The 20,173-nt window shown below is 47.7% G+C and overlaps 7 protein-coding genes across 7 annotated transcripts; 5 read left to right on the top strand and 2 right to left on the bottom strand.

The window, feature by feature from the left end:
• Positions 1-788: 788 nt before the first annotated feature.
• Positions 789-3,401, top strand: N7519_010330 (class I SAM-dependent methyltransferase; the record flags this gene model as incomplete). The annotated part of the gene is made up of 3 exons (XM_057297103.1): positions 789-1,166; positions 1,219-1,524; positions 1,581-3,401. The coding sequence occupies 3 exons, from the start codon at positions 789-791 to the stop codon at positions 3,399-3,401; spliced, it is 2,505 nt and encodes an 834-aa protein (XP_057144985.1).
• A 1,035-nt stretch (positions 3,402-4,436) lies between these two features.
• On the top strand, positions 4,437-6,125 carry N7519_010329 (MDR family MFS transporter; the record flags this gene model as incomplete). The annotated part of the gene is made up of 1 exon (XM_057297102.1): positions 4,437-6,125. The coding sequence occupies one exon, from the start codon at positions 4,437-4,439 to the stop codon at positions 6,123-6,125; it is 1,689 nt and encodes a 562-aa protein (XP_057144984.1).
• A 331-nt stretch (positions 6,126-6,456) lies between these two features.
• N7519_010328 (pyrroline-5-carboxylate reductase family protein) lies at positions 6,457-7,419 on the bottom strand (the record flags this gene model as incomplete). The annotated part of the gene is made up of 2 exons (XM_057297101.1): positions 6,457-7,325; positions 7,380-7,419. 2 exons carry the CDS (start codon positions 7,417-7,419, stop codon positions 6,457-6,459), a joined length of 909 nt encoding a protein of 302 aa, XP_057144983.1.
• A 604-nt stretch (positions 7,420-8,023) lies between these two features.
• On the top strand, positions 8,024-8,676 carry N7519_010327 (uncharacterized protein; the record flags this gene model as incomplete). Its single annotated transcript, XM_057297100.1, has 2 exons — positions 8,024-8,173; positions 8,254-8,676. The coding sequence occupies 2 exons, from the start codon at positions 8,024-8,026 to the stop codon at positions 8,674-8,676; spliced, it is 573 nt and encodes a 190-aa protein (XP_057144982.1).
• A 247-nt stretch (positions 8,677-8,923) lies between these two features.
• On the bottom strand, positions 8,924-9,190 carry N7519_010326 (uncharacterized protein; the record flags this gene model as incomplete). Its single annotated transcript, XM_057297099.1, has 1 exon — positions 8,924-9,190. One exon carries the CDS (start codon positions 9,188-9,190, stop codon positions 8,924-8,926), a length of 267 nt encoding a protein of 88 aa, XP_057144981.1.
• A 3,588-nt stretch (positions 9,191-12,778) lies between these two features.
• N7519_010325 (nuclear transport factor 2 family protein) lies at positions 12,779-13,491 on the top strand (the record flags this gene model as incomplete). Its single annotated transcript, XM_057297098.1, has 2 exons — positions 12,779-12,858; positions 13,101-13,491. The coding sequence occupies 2 exons, from the start codon at positions 12,779-12,781 to the stop codon at positions 13,489-13,491; spliced, it is 471 nt and encodes a 156-aa protein (XP_057144980.1).
• A 1,085-nt stretch (positions 13,492-14,576) lies between these two features.
• N7519_010324 (serine/threonine-protein kinase) lies at positions 14,577-18,558 on the top strand (the record flags this gene model as incomplete). The annotated part of the gene is given in 6 exon segments (XM_057297097.1): positions 14,577-15,172; positions 15,223-15,951; positions 16,010-17,641; positions 17,661-17,890; positions 17,940-18,272; positions 18,323-18,558. 6 exon segments carry the CDS (start codon positions 14,577-14,579, stop codon positions 18,556-18,558), a joined length of 3,756 nt encoding a protein of 1,251 aa, XP_057144979.1.
• Positions 18,559-20,173: the final 1,615 nt, after the last annotated feature.

Genomic DNA, 20,173 nt, shown 5'->3' with positions numbered 1-20,173 from the left:
TGAAAAAGGGGAATCGAGCAATTAGCCAACCGATCAAACCCATGAAAAATGAGTCAATATACCTACGTTGCTACATATGAATACACAACGATATGTAATATATTGAGATTGGCACCAATGTCCTGTAGTATACACGTCGAGCCCGATTGAAATACAATCCTAATGGCCCCAACATTTGAATTTCGGCTACAAGGTGCGAAGTCCTTGAGTACTTTCCTACGAATTAGTACCATATCTCAATATAGACTTATTGGGGATCCCAGAATTCAAAAGAAAATTTATCAGCCAAGGAATCGAGCAAAAACCCCGAGGTCTAGAACTAGAACTTGGGTCACCATACTGCATCACACTGACCCTTCAATGCAACAATATAAACGCAGATAGGACTGACTATACGAGCTTCTCAACACCCTGCATTGCATATGCATGTCCGGGCTGTGAGAAAGATTGGTGAGACACGGGGGCCGAGCCCTACTACGTACACCACGCAATATAACCCCGGTAGCGACACTACTAATCCCAGTATCAAACATTAAACATCCTATGACAGCGATCTTGTGCCTCTGCACACTCGTAGACCCCAGAGAAATAATTTTATTTATGTAATTCTGCAAAGAAACAGAGAAATAGTGACTTGGAGAAGCTGCACGTTCACTGTGGAAGAGCTTACATTTCGTGACACCCCGAAAAGCCACCACTTCAGATAAGGAGACGTTCTAATTTTGCTGATACATTCTGAATTAGCTTCAACACACTCCTCTTTATGCCCAGAGAAATGAGAGAGTATCATGGCTTCTCCTGGTGGTAACATGTTTCCCCTTGATCTTGACTTCAGAACAATATTAGCTGGATTCAGCGCAGTAGCCCTCGGTGGCTTGCTGATATCCAAGTTTCGGACCAAATATCGACTGAAGAATGGCGAGGTCCAGAGTCTTCTCAAGTCGTTTTTGGTTTTCTTCTATGCCTGCTTTATGAAGCCGCATAGTGGCAACAAGAAAGGCACCCAGCAGGATGCCCTAGAGAGTTTCTACAAGACGCAAGCCGGCGCTTACGATGCAACCAGAAAGACTCTCCTCCAAGGCAGGGAAGAAATGCTCGCGTTAGTTGCGGCACAACTAAAAGCTAAGGCTAAAAGCCACAAGCAAGAGGACATAATCTGGGTTGACGTAAGTGGTGACGCATACCGTGCTTGTCGATTCAAACTGACATGATGTACAGATTGGCGGCGGAACGGGGTGGAATATTGAGGCCATGTCCGTCTTTGTTAATGTCCCTGAGTTTTTCTCGAGTATTTATCTTGTTGATTTCTCACCGTCCCTCTGCGAAGTTGCACGACAACGCTTCCGACGTCTTGGCTGGAAGAATGTCATCGTTGTTTGCGAGGACGCGGCCAGATTTCGTCTCGAGAATTATGAAAATGGCCTTCCTGGCAGTTATACGCCCACTTTGGGTGATTCCCACCACAACCACACCAAGCATGGGTGTGTGGATCTTGTCACCATGTCCTATAGTTTGTCCATGATGGTAAATATCAGGAAGAAAAGTCTCAAAGACATTAAGCTAATAATCCATCTGCACAGCCTGACTACTACTCCGTCATTGAGTCGCTGACTTCGCTCATCTCTCCCGACGGTCTAATAGGTGTCGTCGACTTCTATGTCCAGTCCAAAGTAGACTTCGCTTTTAGAAACTACACTGGTGGTTCTCTCGGACGTCATGTGAATTGGTTCCTGAGGTCCTTCTGGCGCGCGTGGTTCGACCTCGACCGGGTAGGTCTCGAGGGTAGTCGCCGAGACTATCTTGAGTACAAATTTGGCACTGTTCTCAATGTCAACACCCGGAACTTTTCTCTCGGTCGCATCCCCTACTACATATGGGTCGGCTGCCATAAGAAACACTTTTCCTGTGCGCTTCTTTCCCACCAGATTATCGAGAAAATTGATGCTTTCGCCACGGAGTCTCCCTACGACCAGAGTCAGGATTGCACTTTCACCGGTGCGATAACGAGACTTGCGCCGAAAATGCGTTCCAAAGCTTTTACAGCTGCGACTCAGAACATTTCTACAAACATGCCCCTGCCCTCATTTTTCTATCAGAATCATCACTGGCGTATCTACTATGATGACCAGCTTCAAAAGCACGCACAGTTCAACGACGAGTACATTTACGCCTTTACGTGGGAAGATGCTCGAGTGGATGAGGGCTTGCTCAATCTGGGGACAGAAGATGTAGTGTTGGCTATTACCAGCGCTGGAGATAACATACTCTCTTATGCGACAAAGAGCCCGGCCAGAATCCACGCTGTGGATCTGAACCCTACGCAGAACCATCTTCTCGAGCTAAAGATTGCGTCTTACGTGGCCTTATCCTACCAGGACTTCTGGAAACTCTTTGGAGAGGGAAAACACCCCTGCTTTCGTACCTTGCTACTCACCAAGCTCTCTCCGCACCTTTCCAGCCGAGCATTTCAGTACTGGTTCGACAACGCCCATGTTTTCTCTGATACCAGAAGGAATGGCTTATATGATACAGGAGGTTCGCGTCATGCGATTCGCGCCGTCCGTTGGATCTCCCTTATTTTCGGCTGCCGTGCCGCCTTCCGGGATTTCCTCACCACGAAGACCCTAAACGAACAACGCGATATCTGGGTCAACAGGATCCGCCCGGTCTTGCTTTCCAAACTGGTATGCAAACTCGTTGTCAGCCAAGAAAGCTTTCTCTGGGCCGCTCTAGGAGTCCCCAAGAATCAACTGGCCATGATTGAAAGCGACCACGCCGAAAGCGAGGCTGTCAATGGCCCTAACCCGACATCTCGCAACACCCGCTCTCATGCAGTATGGAGATACATGGTCAATACCCTTGATCCAGTCGCCGAGCAGACGCATGTCGGTGCTAATAATCCCTATTACCATGTCTGCATGACTGGCGCCTTCACCCGCAGGTGTCACCCAGATTATCTCTCTGAGGAGGCCTATGCTAAGCTCTCTAGCCCAGGTGCTCTAGACGGTCTGCGCATCCATACGGAGGAGGTGGACGAGGTTCTCAGCCACATAACTCCTGATACACTGACCGTTGCCGTTGTCATGGATAGCATGGACTGGTTCGACCCGAGCGGCGCAGCTGCAGCCTCTCAGATTACCAAATTGAATCGCAGCCTCAGGATGGGTGGCCGCGTACTCCTACGCTCGTCAGCACTTGTCCCTTGGTATATGAGGACGTTCGAGACCCACGGCTTTTCCCCCAAACGTGTTGGTGCTCGTCTAAGTGGCGCCTGCATCGATCGCGTCAATATGTATGCTTCATGTTGGATCTGCACGAAAGTGGAGAATCTTCGCTGGCCAACATTGGATATAGACCGCATAGATGACTTGGGCATTAGCAGCTTGTCTTCTGAGGTCTGAGATATCTAGTTTACGGGATACCTAGGGTGCTATTGCAGTGCAAGATACCGCTAGCGTTGCGGAACGGGCCGACCCCGTTTCACACTCGATCCGAAATCTTATAGTCACGGGGACCGTGTCAACGGAAGAATACAATTTTCTTTGGTTTGCATGATGATATAGATTGATATCTTTCAGTCGACTAATTTCTACCTGGAAACTGCGACGAAAAGAGGTCTCAATAAATATTGCAGAACCGAAATGAAGAAGAAATCCCTATTTTAATTATAACTAAGCAGCCTCTAGCTCCTTTTCGCATATTTTGTTTCCAGGGGTTTCCCTACATAAACACCAAAAGTACATACTACGTATAGCCTCGCGGCAAACGAATTGCGATGTGACTACATGTACCCCTGATACGGGGTCCAACATACATACTTACCTCTGCAATGCCAATTAAATCTGGTCCTTAAATCCGTGTCCTCTGTCGGATCAGAAGCAATAGTTTGCTAGTCATCTGTCATAAGAAGTTCCATGGGTGCTATGCATCAGGAGATGGGTAAGCTGACTGCAGGGGTAAGGCTTTTCGGCGGGTTCAGCCAAAATTTGGCATGATAGGGGGCATTGGCAATGCCTTGGGATAATCTGCCGTCTTTCATTGAACAAAAGATTAGCAAAGTCTCCGGAGTTCCGGGGGCGAAAGTTGAATCAAATATTCACCGCCTTTCACTTTTGATAATGCCGTCTTCATGAGACCCATAATGTTTGCCAGTCTTAAAATGTCATTGGTGAACCAGCACTCCTGGTCATCCTGTCAGGCAGAATCCATGGATACCGCCAGATCGCCCCCCCCGGAGCCGTACGCCACCTCTAACTCTCTTTGGACAAAGATCAACACCAGTCTCCCCCTGAAGCGGGTTTGGGGAGCGGGTTTGAGGACCGGATTTCGGGATTCAAGTGTAAGCTCCATATTCATGCCCTAATGCACCGTGATTTCACGACATCCATAGATGTCCACACCATGGCAGAAGTAGATTTACCGTCGAGAGAAAAGTCATGGAAAAGCCATCGCCGGCGGCCGAACCGGTTGTACAAGAGCCTCTTCGCGCACTAGCAGAACAACATCAAGAACATGAAGAAGCACCAACACAATCTAACCATGATTGCCTCACTCCAAACAAAACATGGCGCTTCTGGGCAGTGTTCCCAGCACTATGCGTGACAACTTTCCTCTCGGCCCTCGATACATCCATTCTCTCAACAGCACTTCCCACCATCGCCCTTGATGTTGACGCCGGTGAGTCGTACATGTGGATTATGAACTCATACATTCTGTCATCCACGGTTGTCCTGCCACTGTTTGGCCAGACCGCAAACATATTCGGTCGGAGATGGATGTTGATCATCTCGGTTGTCATATTTGCCTTGGGGAGTGGGATGGCCGGGGGTGCGAAGAACACTGGACTTCTTATTGCGGGACGGACAGTCCAAGGCATTGGTGGTGGCGGTATCAACACCCTGGTGGACATCGTCATTTGTGACCTGGTCCCCCTCCGCCAGCGAGGTAAATATGTCGCGCTCATGGCAGCTGTGTGGGCAGTCGGAACGGTGATTGGCCCCGTTGTAGGCGGCGCATTCGCCCAGTACGTCTCGTGGCGTTGGGTCTTCTATATCAACCTGCCACTTTGCGCTGCATCACTTGTACTGCTAGTGCTGTTCCTTCGAGTCATACACCCGCGCAACAGTGGCACCATGTGGCACCAGCTCAGGCGCGTAGACCTCGTTGGTAATGCCATCCTTACAGCTGCCGTTATCTCCATTTTGCTCGCCCTCACTTGGGCCGGAACAAAGTACGCTTGGTCTTCATGGCGAGTCCTCGTGCCTCTTATCCTAGGGCTCGCAGGGCTGTTTCTTTTTTACGGCCATCAAATGTCGCGATTCTGCGCCGAGCCCTCGATTCCGCTTCGGCTGTTCTCAAGCGGAACTGGGATGTGTGCACTGTGGATTGCCTTCCTTCAGTCTGTCCTGCTGTACTGGGTCGGGTATTTCCTACCAGTCTACTTCCAGGCTGTACGTAGCTCGACTGCCACGGAATCTGGGCTATACGTGCTTCCTATCACTGCCGCAATTGCGCCTTTTGGCATCATCACGGGAGTGATCATTGCTATGACTGGCAAATATCGAGTCTTCCACTTCCTGGGATATATACTCCTCACTATTGCCAGTGGCCTCTTTTCACTGCTAGATGACCATTCGCCTGCTCGCGACTGGGCTGGCTTCCAGATAATCTTCGGCGCTGGTTCTGGTATGATCTTCTCCAGCACTCTGCCTCCGATTCAGGCATCGCTGCCCGAGTCCGATGTGGCTACTGCAACCTCCACCTGGGCGTTTATGCGCAGCTTTGGTTGTATATGGGGTATTGTTGTTCCAACCACTATCTTCAACGCACGTGTTCAGGAACTGCTGTATCGCGTCAGTGATGTGACTCTGCGTGCAAAGCTTGCTAATGGCGGTGCATATGCCATGGCTAGTGAAGGGCTGATGCGTACTTTGCATAATACCCCGAATCTTATGACAGAAGTGCTCAGTGTTTATCAAGATAGTTTACGATGGGTTTGGTGGATTTCGATTCCGTTTGGTGGTATCGGGTTGCTTCTCTGTATACCCATTAAGCAACTGGAGCTCACGGAAGATTTGCATACAGAGTTTGGATTACCCGATGCTACAATACATAGAGAAGGGTGAAACTGGCAGTTTCCGTTTGGTATAGATATCTGTGCCTATTTCGTTACCTTCTCAGAAGTCAGGAGTCAGGAGTCGTCGCCGATGTTCCAAGGTTCTAATGTTTATATTTCAGAAAGGTCTGAAACGCTATCAGAGCATGGGATTAGTGGATCTGTGCTAGTTCCAAGACTTGATGGATAGCGATTGCAAATAGTATATTCTCTTTGCTTATTTGATGCAATGTTTCATATGTGCACATTATTGAAGCCTGCCCTCGGGTCCAATCTCAATGATAGAAACAGCAATCTCCACATCCAGCGTACTCGTCACGGATGACTCCCAAAATAGCAGCTCAATGTCTTGTATCATTAACATGGGGTGTCGTCTCCATCAAACGAGCCAAAGTAACAGCTTCCCGAAGCGCCCGTCCAACATGTCCACGCACACCAGTTTCTTCCATCACCATCAAGCCGCCAATCGTGCAGCCCTCGGGAGACGTTCCTTGATCCTTCAATAGGGCAGGGTGGATGCCACTTTGAAGCATGGTTGCCGTCCCTTGCATTGACTGGAAGATCATGGTATGAGCTAGGTCCCGTGGCATACCAACCGCCACTGCGGCATCAATCATTGCATCGCAAACTACAGCAAAGAAAGCCGGCGTCGATCCCCCGACGGCGGTAGTAGCATTCATCAACCTCGGGTCAATGTGTACAGCCTTGCCAATTTGCTCGAAAATCGATGTCGTTATCTGGAGATACCGTTCCGGCAGTGCAGGCTCCGATGTTTCAATAGCCGTAAGTGATTGAGACACCTGGGCTGCGATGTTCGGCAATGTACGCACCACCCAGGCTCTGCCAGCTGTGTTATCGGCGGTGGTTGCGCTGCCGTATATTGTGGCTTCGAGCTTTTGCCTTGTCCAGCCGGCTGCAATGCTGATGATAAGCTTGTCGGTTAAGGCCTCGCGGAGTCCAGGTTGCGTCAGGACGGTCTCGATATCGGCGGGGTCTGCGCCTAGAATAATCACATCGGCACTTTGTACAGCCTGTACATTGTTGCCGCGAGAAATGTTTATTTTGTCCAAGTACTTGACGAATCGCTCGGCCAGCCTCTTCTCTGAGTTTTCACTGCGCACGCATGCAGTGTATCGAGCAAATGGTAACTCTTTAGACTTCTCTGCGGGTGCATTTACCAAGCCATCTAGGATGGCAATGCCCAGGTTTCCTACAAAGTAGGAGCATTAGTCGATGTATTTTGCGTATGGACTTGCGTACTTACCACAACCTAGGATACAAAGGGTTCCATTTTGAATATCCATGATTTAGTTGAAATTCAATGCAAGTGAATAAGTTATTGGAATGAAACCAAACCACAAGACAACTTTGAATTTTGAAGCACATCGGGGACCCTTCCGAGTGTGGAGAACATTGAATACCCCGCTTGGATCGAAGCTGAGCTTCACGGGTCTCGGGATATTTCAAGCCATTCAAAAGTGCTTTCTCCCAAATTTATACTTGTTTGCAATTATTTCTGAGTCTTCGAGTACTTCCTGGATACATCCCAGTCAATTTGACTATGTTGTATATGTTGTGGAGTTGGTGCCTTGCTGCCTCAGGCATTAAAGAGCTCCCTTCTGATACATAGGGACCAAGTCTGTTTAAGTGTTCGGAATCAGCACCTTTCTATGAATTCGATTTAAGATCGATTCAAGAGATACAAAATATATATAGAACAACAGAATTGGAGAAAACATCGGGAGTGCTCGGGAGTCCTCCCGATCATAATTTCCCCTCTCTTATCTGGTGAGGGCACTTTTCTCCAACTCCGTATAATTTAACCTGTTTGGGGGAAATGCGGGGAGAATATACTATATCAGCTCAATAACCCACAAATAAAAGAAATGCACTTTATTTTACTTCATCATGGGCGTTTCAACATCAGATTCTATCGTTATTGTCGGCGCTGGTGCTTTTGGTCTCTCGGTAGCCCTGCATCTTTCTCTACGAGGCTACACAAATGTCTCCGTGTTCACGAAAGATGATTACATCCCCTTCGGAGACTTGACAAATGTAGTGTGTCCCTAAAAACCGGTCATCTCAATAAAGGAAAAGGGGGAAATAGAATGATTGCTGATGGCTATATTGAAATTTAGGTCTATCGTGCAGCACAAGATGCAGGCGTGCGATTTTTCCTGGGGCAACAGGTCGACCAAATATCCTACGTGAGCACTTTGGCCGGTAAAAAGAACGCTGGTATCCGCACAAGGAATGCTGGATTCTATCCCTCGTCGCTCGTCATTATCGATGCGGGAGCTGGGGATACCGGTACATCGGAAATTGGCCAGTTGCATGCGCCCGACTCCTTGGCCATACCCCTTTCTTGCTATACCAACACCCACCCGAATTCCTTTGTGGAATACGTGCCACACACATCTTCCTCGGTTATACTGCTGTCGGGGAATTTGGTACAAAAGTCTAAGATGTCTTTGGTGGGACCACTGGTCGTAGATCTCTTAGAGGCAACGAGCGGTCAACCAACTGCGGCGATTCCACATCAACCCTTGTCTAGGCTGTGAAGGGGTTTCGTCAAGGATCGAACGACAATCGATATATTGAGGATCATTCCAATAATCCCCGGTCCTCGAACCGACTTGGACTCCTTGGTGTCGAGACCTACGATGTACAATCGAACTATTTCTAAAGGCCCAACTTTCAAAAATTCAACCTAGGTCTACTATGGTCTTTAAAAGTAAGACAATTGCACTTTATTTACGAATCATTTTAGACGCTAGAAGTCAGATTAGGAAGCCCATGAGTCAATATTTAGCGTTGCCGACGAGGCCTATCAACCCGCTCAGGATCAAGCAGTTCAGGAGCTCCCGGAATCAACACAGCCCAACCAAGACAGGGACGACAAAGACCCATCGCAAAAGCCTCGGTGATACGGAGGACAGGACGTGGATTCGGGCAAGGTACTCGCCTCTCACGGGCATTCGCTGCTTTGCAGCGTTCGATCCACACTGCTTCTGTGTGCCCACAACCACTGATGCCGCAGTGGCCGCGGTACCATTTATAACGCACTTTGCACATGATGGATAATAGGTTTGCTGAAAAAGGTAGAGTTCTGTGGTAAGTACTTGCGGTACTGGCCTTGGGTGGGAGAGGCTGTAGGAGAATATGGAGTTTGGAAGTAAACCCATGTATTTGTAGAATATTAAGAAAGCCCTGGAGCTCAATGAAATAAATGGCGTTGGATTTGGATTACTTTCATCCTAGACTTTGCTTTGTCCGAGACAAAGAGCCCTGCAATGATGATTGAGAACAATGCATATACATGTACTTTTGTCCCAAAAATATGTACTGTTCTTACATTCTCAACTTCCAATTGATTTTCAATCTACATTACGATTAACTATATTGATACAATATTGTCGGTGCTTCATCCATACTTGCTAATGCTACGGAGAAGGTCAAAGCTAATATGAAGGAATAATGTTTGTTGTTGCATTTCTTTTGCTCTCTGTAATTATATATCGAGAGCCCATATATCATTTATAAAAAAAAAAAGAAAAAAGAAAAAAAGCTGGTCCAATCTGTAGCGTAATTTGTTAGCACTTCCGAACAATCCAGTGCGTCAAGAAAAGAGAAAAGGAATCCACGAACATAAAGAATATCGACGTAATAATATGTAGGCATGTATATTTTCAGTTAATAGTATATAGTATCTATATTTTAGTATACTCAAGATGCACAATGGACTTACCTGGTGCTAGCCATCACCAGCACCGCCTTGGGCGGCTCCATTGCCTCCGGCGGGTCGCGCGCCTCGGTCCGGAAGGGGGTAGTAACTGTAATTTCTATTAGTGGCCAACGTTGGAAAAAGTGCTGGAAAGAGTGCTGGAAAGAGTGCTAGAAAGAGTGCTAGAAAGAGTGCTAGAAAGAGTGCTAGAAAGAGTGCTGGAAGAGTGTGCTGGTAAGTGTGCTGGCAAGAGTGCTGGCAAGATTGCTGGCAAGTGTGCTGGAAGAGTGCTGGAAGAGTGCTGGTAAGAGTTCTGGCAAGTGTGCTGGAAGAGTGCTGGCAAGTGTGCTGGAAGAGTTCTGGCAAGTGTGCTAGAAAGACTCACGATGAGAAATTTATTGTTTGATAGTGGTTTTCGAAGTTTACAGAATCAGAATCTTGCTCTACGTAAGGTGGTAAGGTAGTGGAGGGTCCACGTGAAACATGAACTACAATGGCAGGCACGGTCCTAAACAGGAAGGAACAACACACCTACCTAGGTAGGTAGGTTATGCTCAGGGTGTTAACAACTTGTAGTTTTGATGGGATTCAAAGCCAAAGTGATTTCATTCCAGAAAATTTTCAAGTTAGCAAGTAGGCACCTTTTGGTCTGGCACAGACGCTTAAGGCACTTCTTCCCAGTCCTCTTCGTCGACAAGCATGAATAGCTCATCGGATTCGTCCTTGGCTGTTGTCATCCGCTCTTTTGAAACCCCCCTCTCGCATCCTGGGGGAATTATAATCAGATCAAAGGGGCTGTCATGACTATCAAGAGATAACCCCCATATTAAAACTCGATTGATCCTCTCACGGTAAAGACCCTTGTCATCCACGACATGAAAATCCTTAAGCAATTTCTTCTTTTCTTTTTTAGAAAGATCAAAGCCCCGACTTTGATAACAGCATCCACATTCCATAGTACAATGTCCAGCTCCAAGCTGCCTTGTCTTATCAATCTTGCGATTAACGCAACATCCACAGCTGCGGCCACAGCATCCTCCCCTCCTTACACAATCCTCGAACAGAACTCGATGCATATACCATAGAGGATGTGATCGCCATAGGTCAAATGTTCGTATCAGGGGCCCCTCCACAAATGAGTTTCGGACTTCCCACCACTGGCGTTCTAGCAACCAATACCTCTTGTTTAAAGTCTGGAGTTCGGCCTGTGTATCATTCCTATACAATGGCCATCTGCCTGTAGTTTCGGTTTTCTTAGAGAGGTATTGCTCTTCTTGGGTAGTACTTCGAAGCTCTTGTTCTATCCGGAGAAGCTCAACCGCTCGACCAATATAGCACGACCCTCTGATAAAGACGTTCCGCCGATACCGTTGAAGAGCATCGATATCTCCGCTCTTTTCAATATTGATTTCCTCTTGAGTTTTCTCTCTTGGCAGGGCCAGGTCAATTCCTGGTTGAGTCGGCTTGTCCGCAGATTGCATGTTGACTATTGTTGACCACAGAAGCTGACTGCTAGTAGATACTAGCTTATTTTCGTGTCAGGTATGGAAGATCGAGATATATTCATCTAGGTACTTTATGAGATATGGGAAGGTCATCCTTAAATTTGAGGTCTAGCTGATGAACGACTCATCCTGATGTCAGATGTTCTTCCTCTTTTGTTGTGAATTTGACACGGTACCTAAGAAGCGGGAAAATGGAATAATTACCTCTCCACTTGCCAACAATGCCCTCCCGATGTCACTACCTAAGTTTGACCACGCACACTATGTTCTAAGCGAGAGGGTTACTGTTTCGTAGTTGGGATAACACGAAGTAGTCTGCGATTGCATGTAAGACTGAATCTGCCTGTAGGGTGACTTCTAGAATGCAGGGTAATTGATAGTCGTGGTATGAGTACTACTTTAGTATGGATATTCATATAGGCGCGAACACATTGACCAGGATGTTTCTGAAGGTTTGGAAGAACCATTAGAATTATAAGCCTAGAGGATTATTATCAGCAACATGCATATTATGCTATAATAAGCACGGCGGGCCTTTGATCTCGAATGCCCCAAGTCACACCATGTGGCTTAACAAAACCCCTTGGTTCGACGCAGTTGCCCGCGACCGCAATACATAATCGTGTTTCTGTCAACAAAGGCTTATCTGTCATGAGTGGGAAGCACAATGGACCTAATAGGTAAAAGACATCTATGTTCTTACCCTCGGGCTTCGCTCTAGGCATAGTTCATTTGGGGCTGCGGGTTGGCGCGACTTGGGGAGCTCCAACCTTCGAAGATTGGAGGCCGCAACGATCATAACTAAGGCCACCAAATATCACATCAACTTGGAACGTATGGTTGCATTCTTGTAACTTAATGTCTAATTTTTTCATCCACCTCTAATAAAAGTTAGCTCAGGATTTACAATATCATTTTTGACGTACTGGGAGATCGGATGCTGGTTGGAACGCAAATATATATTTCTCACATTACTGCAACGTTTAACCCAAAGTTCAGTTATAATGTTAAACTAATATCCTACAATTTTAAGTATGAATAGCCAGAAGACACTTCTTTAGTTCTCGAATAAGCCTATATCAGATACCATGAGGCCAAAGTATGTATATTCTTAGTGACAAGATCCAGTACGATATCTGCTTGTCGGTTATATGGCTGTCAGTCGGATCACTAAGGTACCCAAGTATCGATTTTGCCTAAAAGCAAATCAAGTATAAAATTATTTTATTGCTATGTTCATGCACACCCTTGGAAGATTTTCTTGTAGGCGAAAAAAGCCCTGGTAGTTGGACGGCGTTGTATGGGCAGTCTTACATGGGACCTGACTAATGCTGTCTACGGGCGGGTCTAAGTAGGTAGGGCTGGCTTGGAAGGGGTTAAGCTTCCCTCGCAATCCGACTTGACAAATCTGATTTCATATCCCAAATTCCCACCATGGCAGATCTCAACCCGCCATTTACCGAGGAGACTGCGCAGAAAAAGGTCAAAGCAGCGCAGGATATGTGGAATACGAGGTACGTCTCGGGTTTCCTATCACTACGGCCCTTGACAGACCATGTGTTCAAAAGAAGGGCATTGAAGGTTTCATCCCTTGCATTCTTGCCGACTTGTATTGTTTGTCTGTGCGCCTCGGACAGATGCGAGCATACCTCAAACGAGAAGGGATTATCTTTCTTGAGATGGACTCTTGCTCTTTGCTTCGCGAGAATAAATGACGTAGTGATTTCATTCCCCGCTCTGACCATGTGCGATGTAGGGACCCTGCCCGAGTCGCTCAAGGATACACCCCAACATGTATCTGGCGTGTTCGAGACTCGTTTTTCACCGGGACAGAATCTATCGTCGCATTCTTGCAAGCGAAATGGAAACGTGAGCGTAGTTATCGACTTCGGAAAGAACTTTTCGCTTTCCGGGATGATCGCATCGCTGTGCAGTTTTGGTACGAGTTTCAGGACGCAGAAGATGGAATGCGCTGGAAGCGGTGCTATGGATTGGAAGATTGGACTTTTGATCAGACGGGAAAGATGCGCAAACGTATGATGAGTGGAAATGACGTTCTAATCGGACCGGAAGGTAATGGTGAAGGGCGATGGTTTGCAGATGAGGTTAATGTGAACGATGTACATATTAGTGAGCAGCATTGGTAATGTTACGATGCATACAGATGTATATGAATAGTTGAACTCGACCTGGGGGTGGGGATGTGGTTGTTGTTTTGATCACCATGGATATCAGAACGATATGCCGTGTTGATCTGGACTCTTAATTTGACCTCAAGAACCGGATATTAGAATATGAATGGCTTTGGATGTGGAATGTTCAATACAAATAGATCCCTGTACAGATAAAATAGCTAATAGCCCTGGTTGATTGATTTGTTATTATCCCCCTTCTTTGGGGGAATACCATCTCCCCCGTCGATCGCAATTGATGTTGACAATGTAAGCATTATACTGGTTTAGACTGTTGAGTACATATACTATTTGAGTCTGGACCTGAGATTGTGTTCTTTTTTTTATCTTAAAAGAAAGAAAGAAAGAAAGAAAGAAAGAAAGAAAGAAAGAAAGAAAGAAAGAAAAACAAGTTCATTCATAATAGGCGCCAGTCTCGGGGAGGTGTAAAGTGTGAATAGTGACATCTGGAATTTTGGACGGTTCTGCCTCGTCACCTCCACGCTAATAGGTCAAATACGACAAAAAGAGGCAAACATGCCATGGAGTCAAACAAGCAGTACGAAGTAAACAATAGAGTGCTGAGGACATTCCGATGGGAAGGAAGGAATCTCTCTCATTCCAGTCCAGCCGAAGCATGCAAGCCAACCTCTTGTCCTTCATGAACATTGACACTTCCCGATGGTTTGTTTCCTCTTGTGTTTTCATCTCAATTCCAGTCGTTAACGGTTTCTTGCTCAAGATCTTTTTTTCCTTTTTCCCGCATCTCCGTCGATGATGTGGTGTTGACCAGTCCTTGTCACTCTTTTTGTTTCTTTCCCTTTCCCAGAAGAGTTCTGGAGCCGATCTTTACACGTAACTTCTTTTCATTTGACACTCAAAGGAGTTGTACTTTTTGCGTTTGATCTAATTTTCTGTGCGTTGGGGGGGGGGGCCGATATCATTCCAAGGTTGTTGATGTTGGATGGTCAGCTAATGGGGATCTAGATTAACGACTAATCCACCCAAGCTTAAGGGGACGTGGAAAGAACAACGCCAACACGTCTTGCACCACCGCAACCATGGACCAGATAATGTCGGATGTTAATGACTCTCAGCAAAGGCGTCAGCCCTTGAGAGATGTGTCGAGCCGGATGAACAACTCCAAGTCGCCAAATATCGAGACACCGCGCTTGAGGATCCAGGATTCCGAGCACCTGAAGAGTCCGGACCGGATGTCTGTTCTTATGACTCCAACACCCCAAAGAAACAAGGAAAATGAGCGCCTCTCCGTGGCCACCGACCTGCAGCCCGACTCAGCCCGAAACTCCATCATGTCTGCGGCATCCATATTATCAACCAAAGGAAAAAGAAAAACACACGTGGGACCATGGCAGCTGGGACGAACACTGGGGAAGGGGGCCACTGGGCGAGTTAGACTGGCCAAGCATGCTGTCACCGGGCACACGGCCGCTATCAAGATCGTTTCCAAGAAGTCAGCTGCTATGGTTCAGAGTGAGAGTATCGCGGCGATGGACCGTAATATGGGAAACTTCCCTACCAACTCAGCCACCCGACAAATGCCCTGTGGAATTGAACGTGAAGTGGTTATCATGAAGTTGATTGAACATCCAAATGTGATCAGTCTCTATGATGTTTGGGAAAACCGGGGAGAATTGTTTGTGCACACCACCCTCGGAATTGGAAACACACTAACACAATAGCTAGGTACCTTGTGCTTGAACACGTCGAGGGTGGAGAGTTGTTCGATTATGTATCTAACAATGGTCCACTACCAGAAGAAGAGGCTGTGCGACTATTCCGACAGATCATCGCGGCCCTTGGGTATTGCCATCGTTTCAATATCTGTCACCGCGATTTGAAGCCCGAAAACATCTTGCTTGATTCAAACCATAATGTCAAGCTTGCTGATTTTGGTATGGCTGCACTGCAACCTGCTGGTCATTGGTTGAACACTTCATGTGGTAGCCCTCATTATGCAGCACCAGAGATCATTTATGGTCGAAAATACCGCGGCGACAGAGCTGATATGTGGAGCTGTGGTATTATTCTCTATGCCCTTTTGACTGGTTACTTGCCTTTTGATGGAGGGGATTTGGGAAGCACCCTGCGTCTTGTGAAGAAAGGAGACTACATCATTCCTCCCGAATTGAGCGATGAAGCAGCCGACCTCATCCAGCGTATCCTCCAAAAGCGTCCAGAAGATCGGATATCTATGCAAAATATTTGGTTGCATCCGTTGTTGACCAAATATGAAAAACTTCACAATGCCATGGTTGATCACTATGTTGGCCCTCCTCCTGCCCTGTCGGTGAATGACTGCGGTCCAACCCTGTCCAGTCGGCAGGACATTGATCTTGATATCCTTCGCAATCTGCAGACTTTGTGGCATGATGTTAAGGTCGACGACCTAATTCAAAGGCTTCTGTGCATCGAGTAAGTACCCCTGCTAATTCTCAGGACGAGCTCAATGACGCTAACAAATCACTCTCAGACCGACCCACGAGCGGATGTTCTATAACGCCTTGGCAAAATTCCGGGATGAGCAGCTGGAAAACTACCAAGGACAGCCTCTAGAGTACTCGGCTAGTGATTATCATCACATCTCCCGCCCCGGTGGTAGAGTTCGTCGAGGCCGCAGCCAGACGGGCCAGGGTAGTTCTAAGCATCGGGCTCAGTTCCCGTCTGTTAAAGAGTTCCCTCGCCGCCTCAGCTCCTTCAAGGAACCGATGTCCTCAGGTACTGTGGAGAGCTATGACCCATACCGGTCACCCAAGCATGGTGGCACAGGCTCCGAAGCACAATATGCAAATGTTACTGTGCACCGAGAGTCATCAGAAAACCCCCAAGCTATTCTATCATCGCCGAGGGTGAAGCCTCCCCCTTCCATTGCGGAGGAGCAAGAGCCAGAGGAGTCAGATGGGCCGGATGGCTCACCATTCACTGTTCTCCAGAAGCGTAAGCACGGGCCCAGCTCCATGAAGTCTTTCGTCTCCTCCAAGGTACCTCATTCCAGCTCCAGGGCTCGCGGAATGTCGACACACTCCATGGGCTATCGTCGCAACGTTTCTTTCCACCACGCTCGCAACCGGTCTCATGGATCTACATCGGCCAAACCCAAGAAGAGAAAGATTGCGACACCAACGCAGCAAAATGAGATTAAGCGGTCACCGAGCACCTGCAGCTTGCGACTTATGGCAGATGGCCTTGATCTCCCGGACATGCCAAGCAGCCCGCCCCTACCAGCACAGCCAACCGTGGTGCGAGCGAATGGTCCGAAGGTTAAGAGCTTGGGGCAAATCAGGAAAGTTCGCGATACAGACTACACATGGAAGGAGGACACTCGAAAAGTCTCCCATGAGCTCAGCCAGATCTGCGAGGAGGCATTCAATGGAAGCTCTGCTACAACCATTCGCACCACGAGCGGCGCATCTGGATACGAAACCCCGGGAACTCCAGTGTCAATGGCAAGCCCCGAGCAAGCTCAGCCTACTTCAACGATCGCGGTGTCTAATACTCCCCAGGAGTCATCCCGATCTTACAATATCAAGGAGCTCACCGAGACACGCCAAAAGCTCATTGAACACAGCCGTGGCCGAAAGGACAATGTCCCTGCCTATCTGTCTGGTGTCATCACTCATCTCGATCGCTTGATTGAAGAAGATCAGGTCCAGAACGGTACACGGAGAGAGTTGGATGTAGCACCTTCTCAAGATCCTTTCATCACTTCACCGAGCGAGACCTTCCTCCCTGCTATCAGTGAGGATGCCGCAAGCCCTGTCCGCGCACCCAGTGAGACCAGCCCTCGGCGTCACCAAAGGCCAAGGGCTTCCCTCGCTACATCCCAGGGCGGCGATGCTAAGGCAACCATTCGGATGGTCCCCCACAGCTCATTCCGCTCTATGGAGGAAGTCAAGCCTCTGACAATTCGGAAGAAAAACCACAGCAAGTTTGCTTCCTCCGATGTTCGTGAATTTGCTATGGGTGAGTCTGCGGGCAGCGATCGGAACTTTTCCGTTGGATCTCGACATGCCGGTCAACCTAGTGGGCTGGCTCCAATCGAAGAAATCCCACTGTCCCCTAAGAAAACAACAGCCCGGGCCTCCGAAGGGAAGAAATGGTCATGGTTCAAGCATCGCTCTCAGGGCTCTGATAATCCCCCCTGCTCTCCCACCCAAGGACAGCCACCTCATTGTTCCCAGTGGAGGCACGACTGTGCACAATCCGATTACCCTCGAGCCTGCTTCTCCTCCCAATGCAGAGAATACGGAGCGAGTCCCAAGACGGAAGACGTCTATGGATCGCTTTGGCGGTGGATTTTTCAAGAAACTCTTGACCAAGAAGTCCAACCAGAATATGCAAGAACCTCCTGCTAGTGAGTGCAACATCGCCAACTTCCGTCGAATATTCTAACCAATCTATAGGCAAGGAGACAGACATCCAAACCGTGCCAACCAAGGATAGTCGTTACTCTTCTTTGATGTGCAAGGGACTTGCAGACACCGACAGCTCCGTCGAAGCTGATGACCCTCCAAACTCATCCCGCCACAAGCGTCGCTCAATTGCCAACCACAACTGGTTTGCCCGGGTCTTCCAGATCAAGCCTGCTACCCAAGTGATTGCACTGAACACATCCAAGGTCAAGGGACGCAAGGAACTCTACAAGCTCCTTCGCGAGTGGAGGGATTTCGGCATGGAAGATGTGTACCTGGACAAGACCAACAGCATTGTTCACGGCCGTGTCAGCGAAGCAAATTGTGAGCTATTCATTTCATCCGATCCAACACTTATACTAACCGCCCTTTAGTCCTCCATCTTCGAGAGGTTGAGTTCACTGCTGAATTTTACACTGTCCTTGAGCACGGCCACCAAGCCAACCTCAGCTTGATTCGCTTCAAACAGGAGCGTGGCGCTGCTTCGTCTTTCAGCAAGGTCGTTGAGACTGTACAGAACACACTAGCGCGCCGTGGCATGGTTGTTGAAGACCCATCTCGTGCAAAGAAGATGGCGCGCGTTCTGGACTCTGTCCCTAACCACAAATAAGTTATTTCACGACGCATTTCCTTGATGTCCCTTCTATCTCACCATGAAGTATGTCCTTCAAATACTGTCAGCCAACTATGTTCTATCACTTTTCGACATTTCACTCGCAAAACACCTACACTAGCATGCTGCGTTCCAGCCCTGCAAAAGCACTGCCTTTTCATCTCATACCGTCCGGTCATTCACATCCACACTCGTTTTCATCTCATCCAAGACCCGGAAACGACACAGGCTTAGTATTGCAGGCCACATTCATACTTACATTTCTTTTTCTCCTCGATCATTTCTTGTCTGTCAGCCACTTTCTCTACTTGTTAATTATCCATTTCTTTCCAGCTTGTGTGTTATTTCTGGGTTCCTTCCCATTAGTCAATTCCAGCAGATTTCTCAATCCCTCGCTTCCCACTCCCTTTATTTCCTGTTTTTGCACTTCGATACCGTGGCATAATGCTTAATTTCGGCGAGTCGATATTTGTACACCATCCATTCCCTCGCTGCTCTAAATCACCGAAGGAAAATGTGTATTTAAACCGTGTCATTCAAGTGCTAGTAACTGCCCACGCATTGTACTATCCTCGACGTAGACCTTGTAGTCTCGAACCCTGTCCGGAGTAGGGCAAGTCACGTGGTAGGGTTTCGCATAGGTACCTCCGTAGGCGCCTGCCCCTGTCCGGCCTACATCGTACATAAGTACATACGCGGTCTAGGCAGCATGCTGGATGGGGTAGGTGCATGATGTCGCATGAAAAGAATGCAACACTCGAGCTCCATTATGCAGCCAAGACTCCCCCTTTCGCAGGGACAACCCATACAGCCAATAGTCCCAGTATCTAAGACCGAGAACCCGTTCAGCCCCTCTAACACTCCACTCTCGACAAGAAAAGAGGATAAGCGGGAAGTAAGGGAAGGCGAACCCCAGAATAAAGAGGCAACTAGGAAATGGCCCTTGCCCGGATCAGACCGGATCGGAGACCAGACCGGGTCTGCTGGATCTGCAAAGCCAGGGAGGAATACTCGGTATAATTCGCATCATAGAATTTCATCAGAAAGCGCTCAGAGATACAAGATCCCAACGGAAAGTGGAATAGCATGCGGCAATAACTGAATAGCAGAAAGAGTGATCAGACAACCTCCGGATATAAGTATAAGCAGATATTTGATAACGAAAAGACAGGCAACTGAAAGAAAATGAGCAACAAATATAAAAAGATCAAAACAGTTCCAACGAGAATAATCAAGGCAAAGGGAAGAGATGACACAGCCGACCCACGTCTTTTAGTCGCGTAGGCGAAAAAAACAGATGGCCACACATACATCGTAGAAGATGTAAAAGAGTAGTAAAGAGACGAATGCCTTCCCAGTAATATAAAATGAAATGAAGAACCCGAGGAAAGGACAAAAGCCGACAGCAGTGCAAAAACGCGATGAGTGAAAGCGAGACAAATTGCAAAAACAGATAGCCACCCGAAATTCAAATAACAATGACAATTTCTGCGGCCCGGTAGCGATGAAATGAATTCCTCGGAGAAGACAGCCGGAGAGAGTGATCTGATGGTGCGAGTCCAGAATGCATTCATGCTAGAATCGCGTGATATGCGAGGTAACCCAATTGAAA

Source organism: Penicillium mononematosum, assembly GCF_028829835.1.
Source record: "Penicillium mononematosum strain IBT 11891 chromosome Unknown utg000005l:1.0-9366267.0:1.0-9372171.0, whole genome shotgun sequence".
Taxonomy (NCBI): domain Eukaryota; kingdom Fungi; phylum Ascomycota; class Eurotiomycetes; order Eurotiales; family Aspergillaceae; genus Penicillium; species Penicillium mononematosum.
Note: the sequence above shows the minus strand (reverse complement) of the source record. Positions and strands in the feature narration are given on the sequence as shown.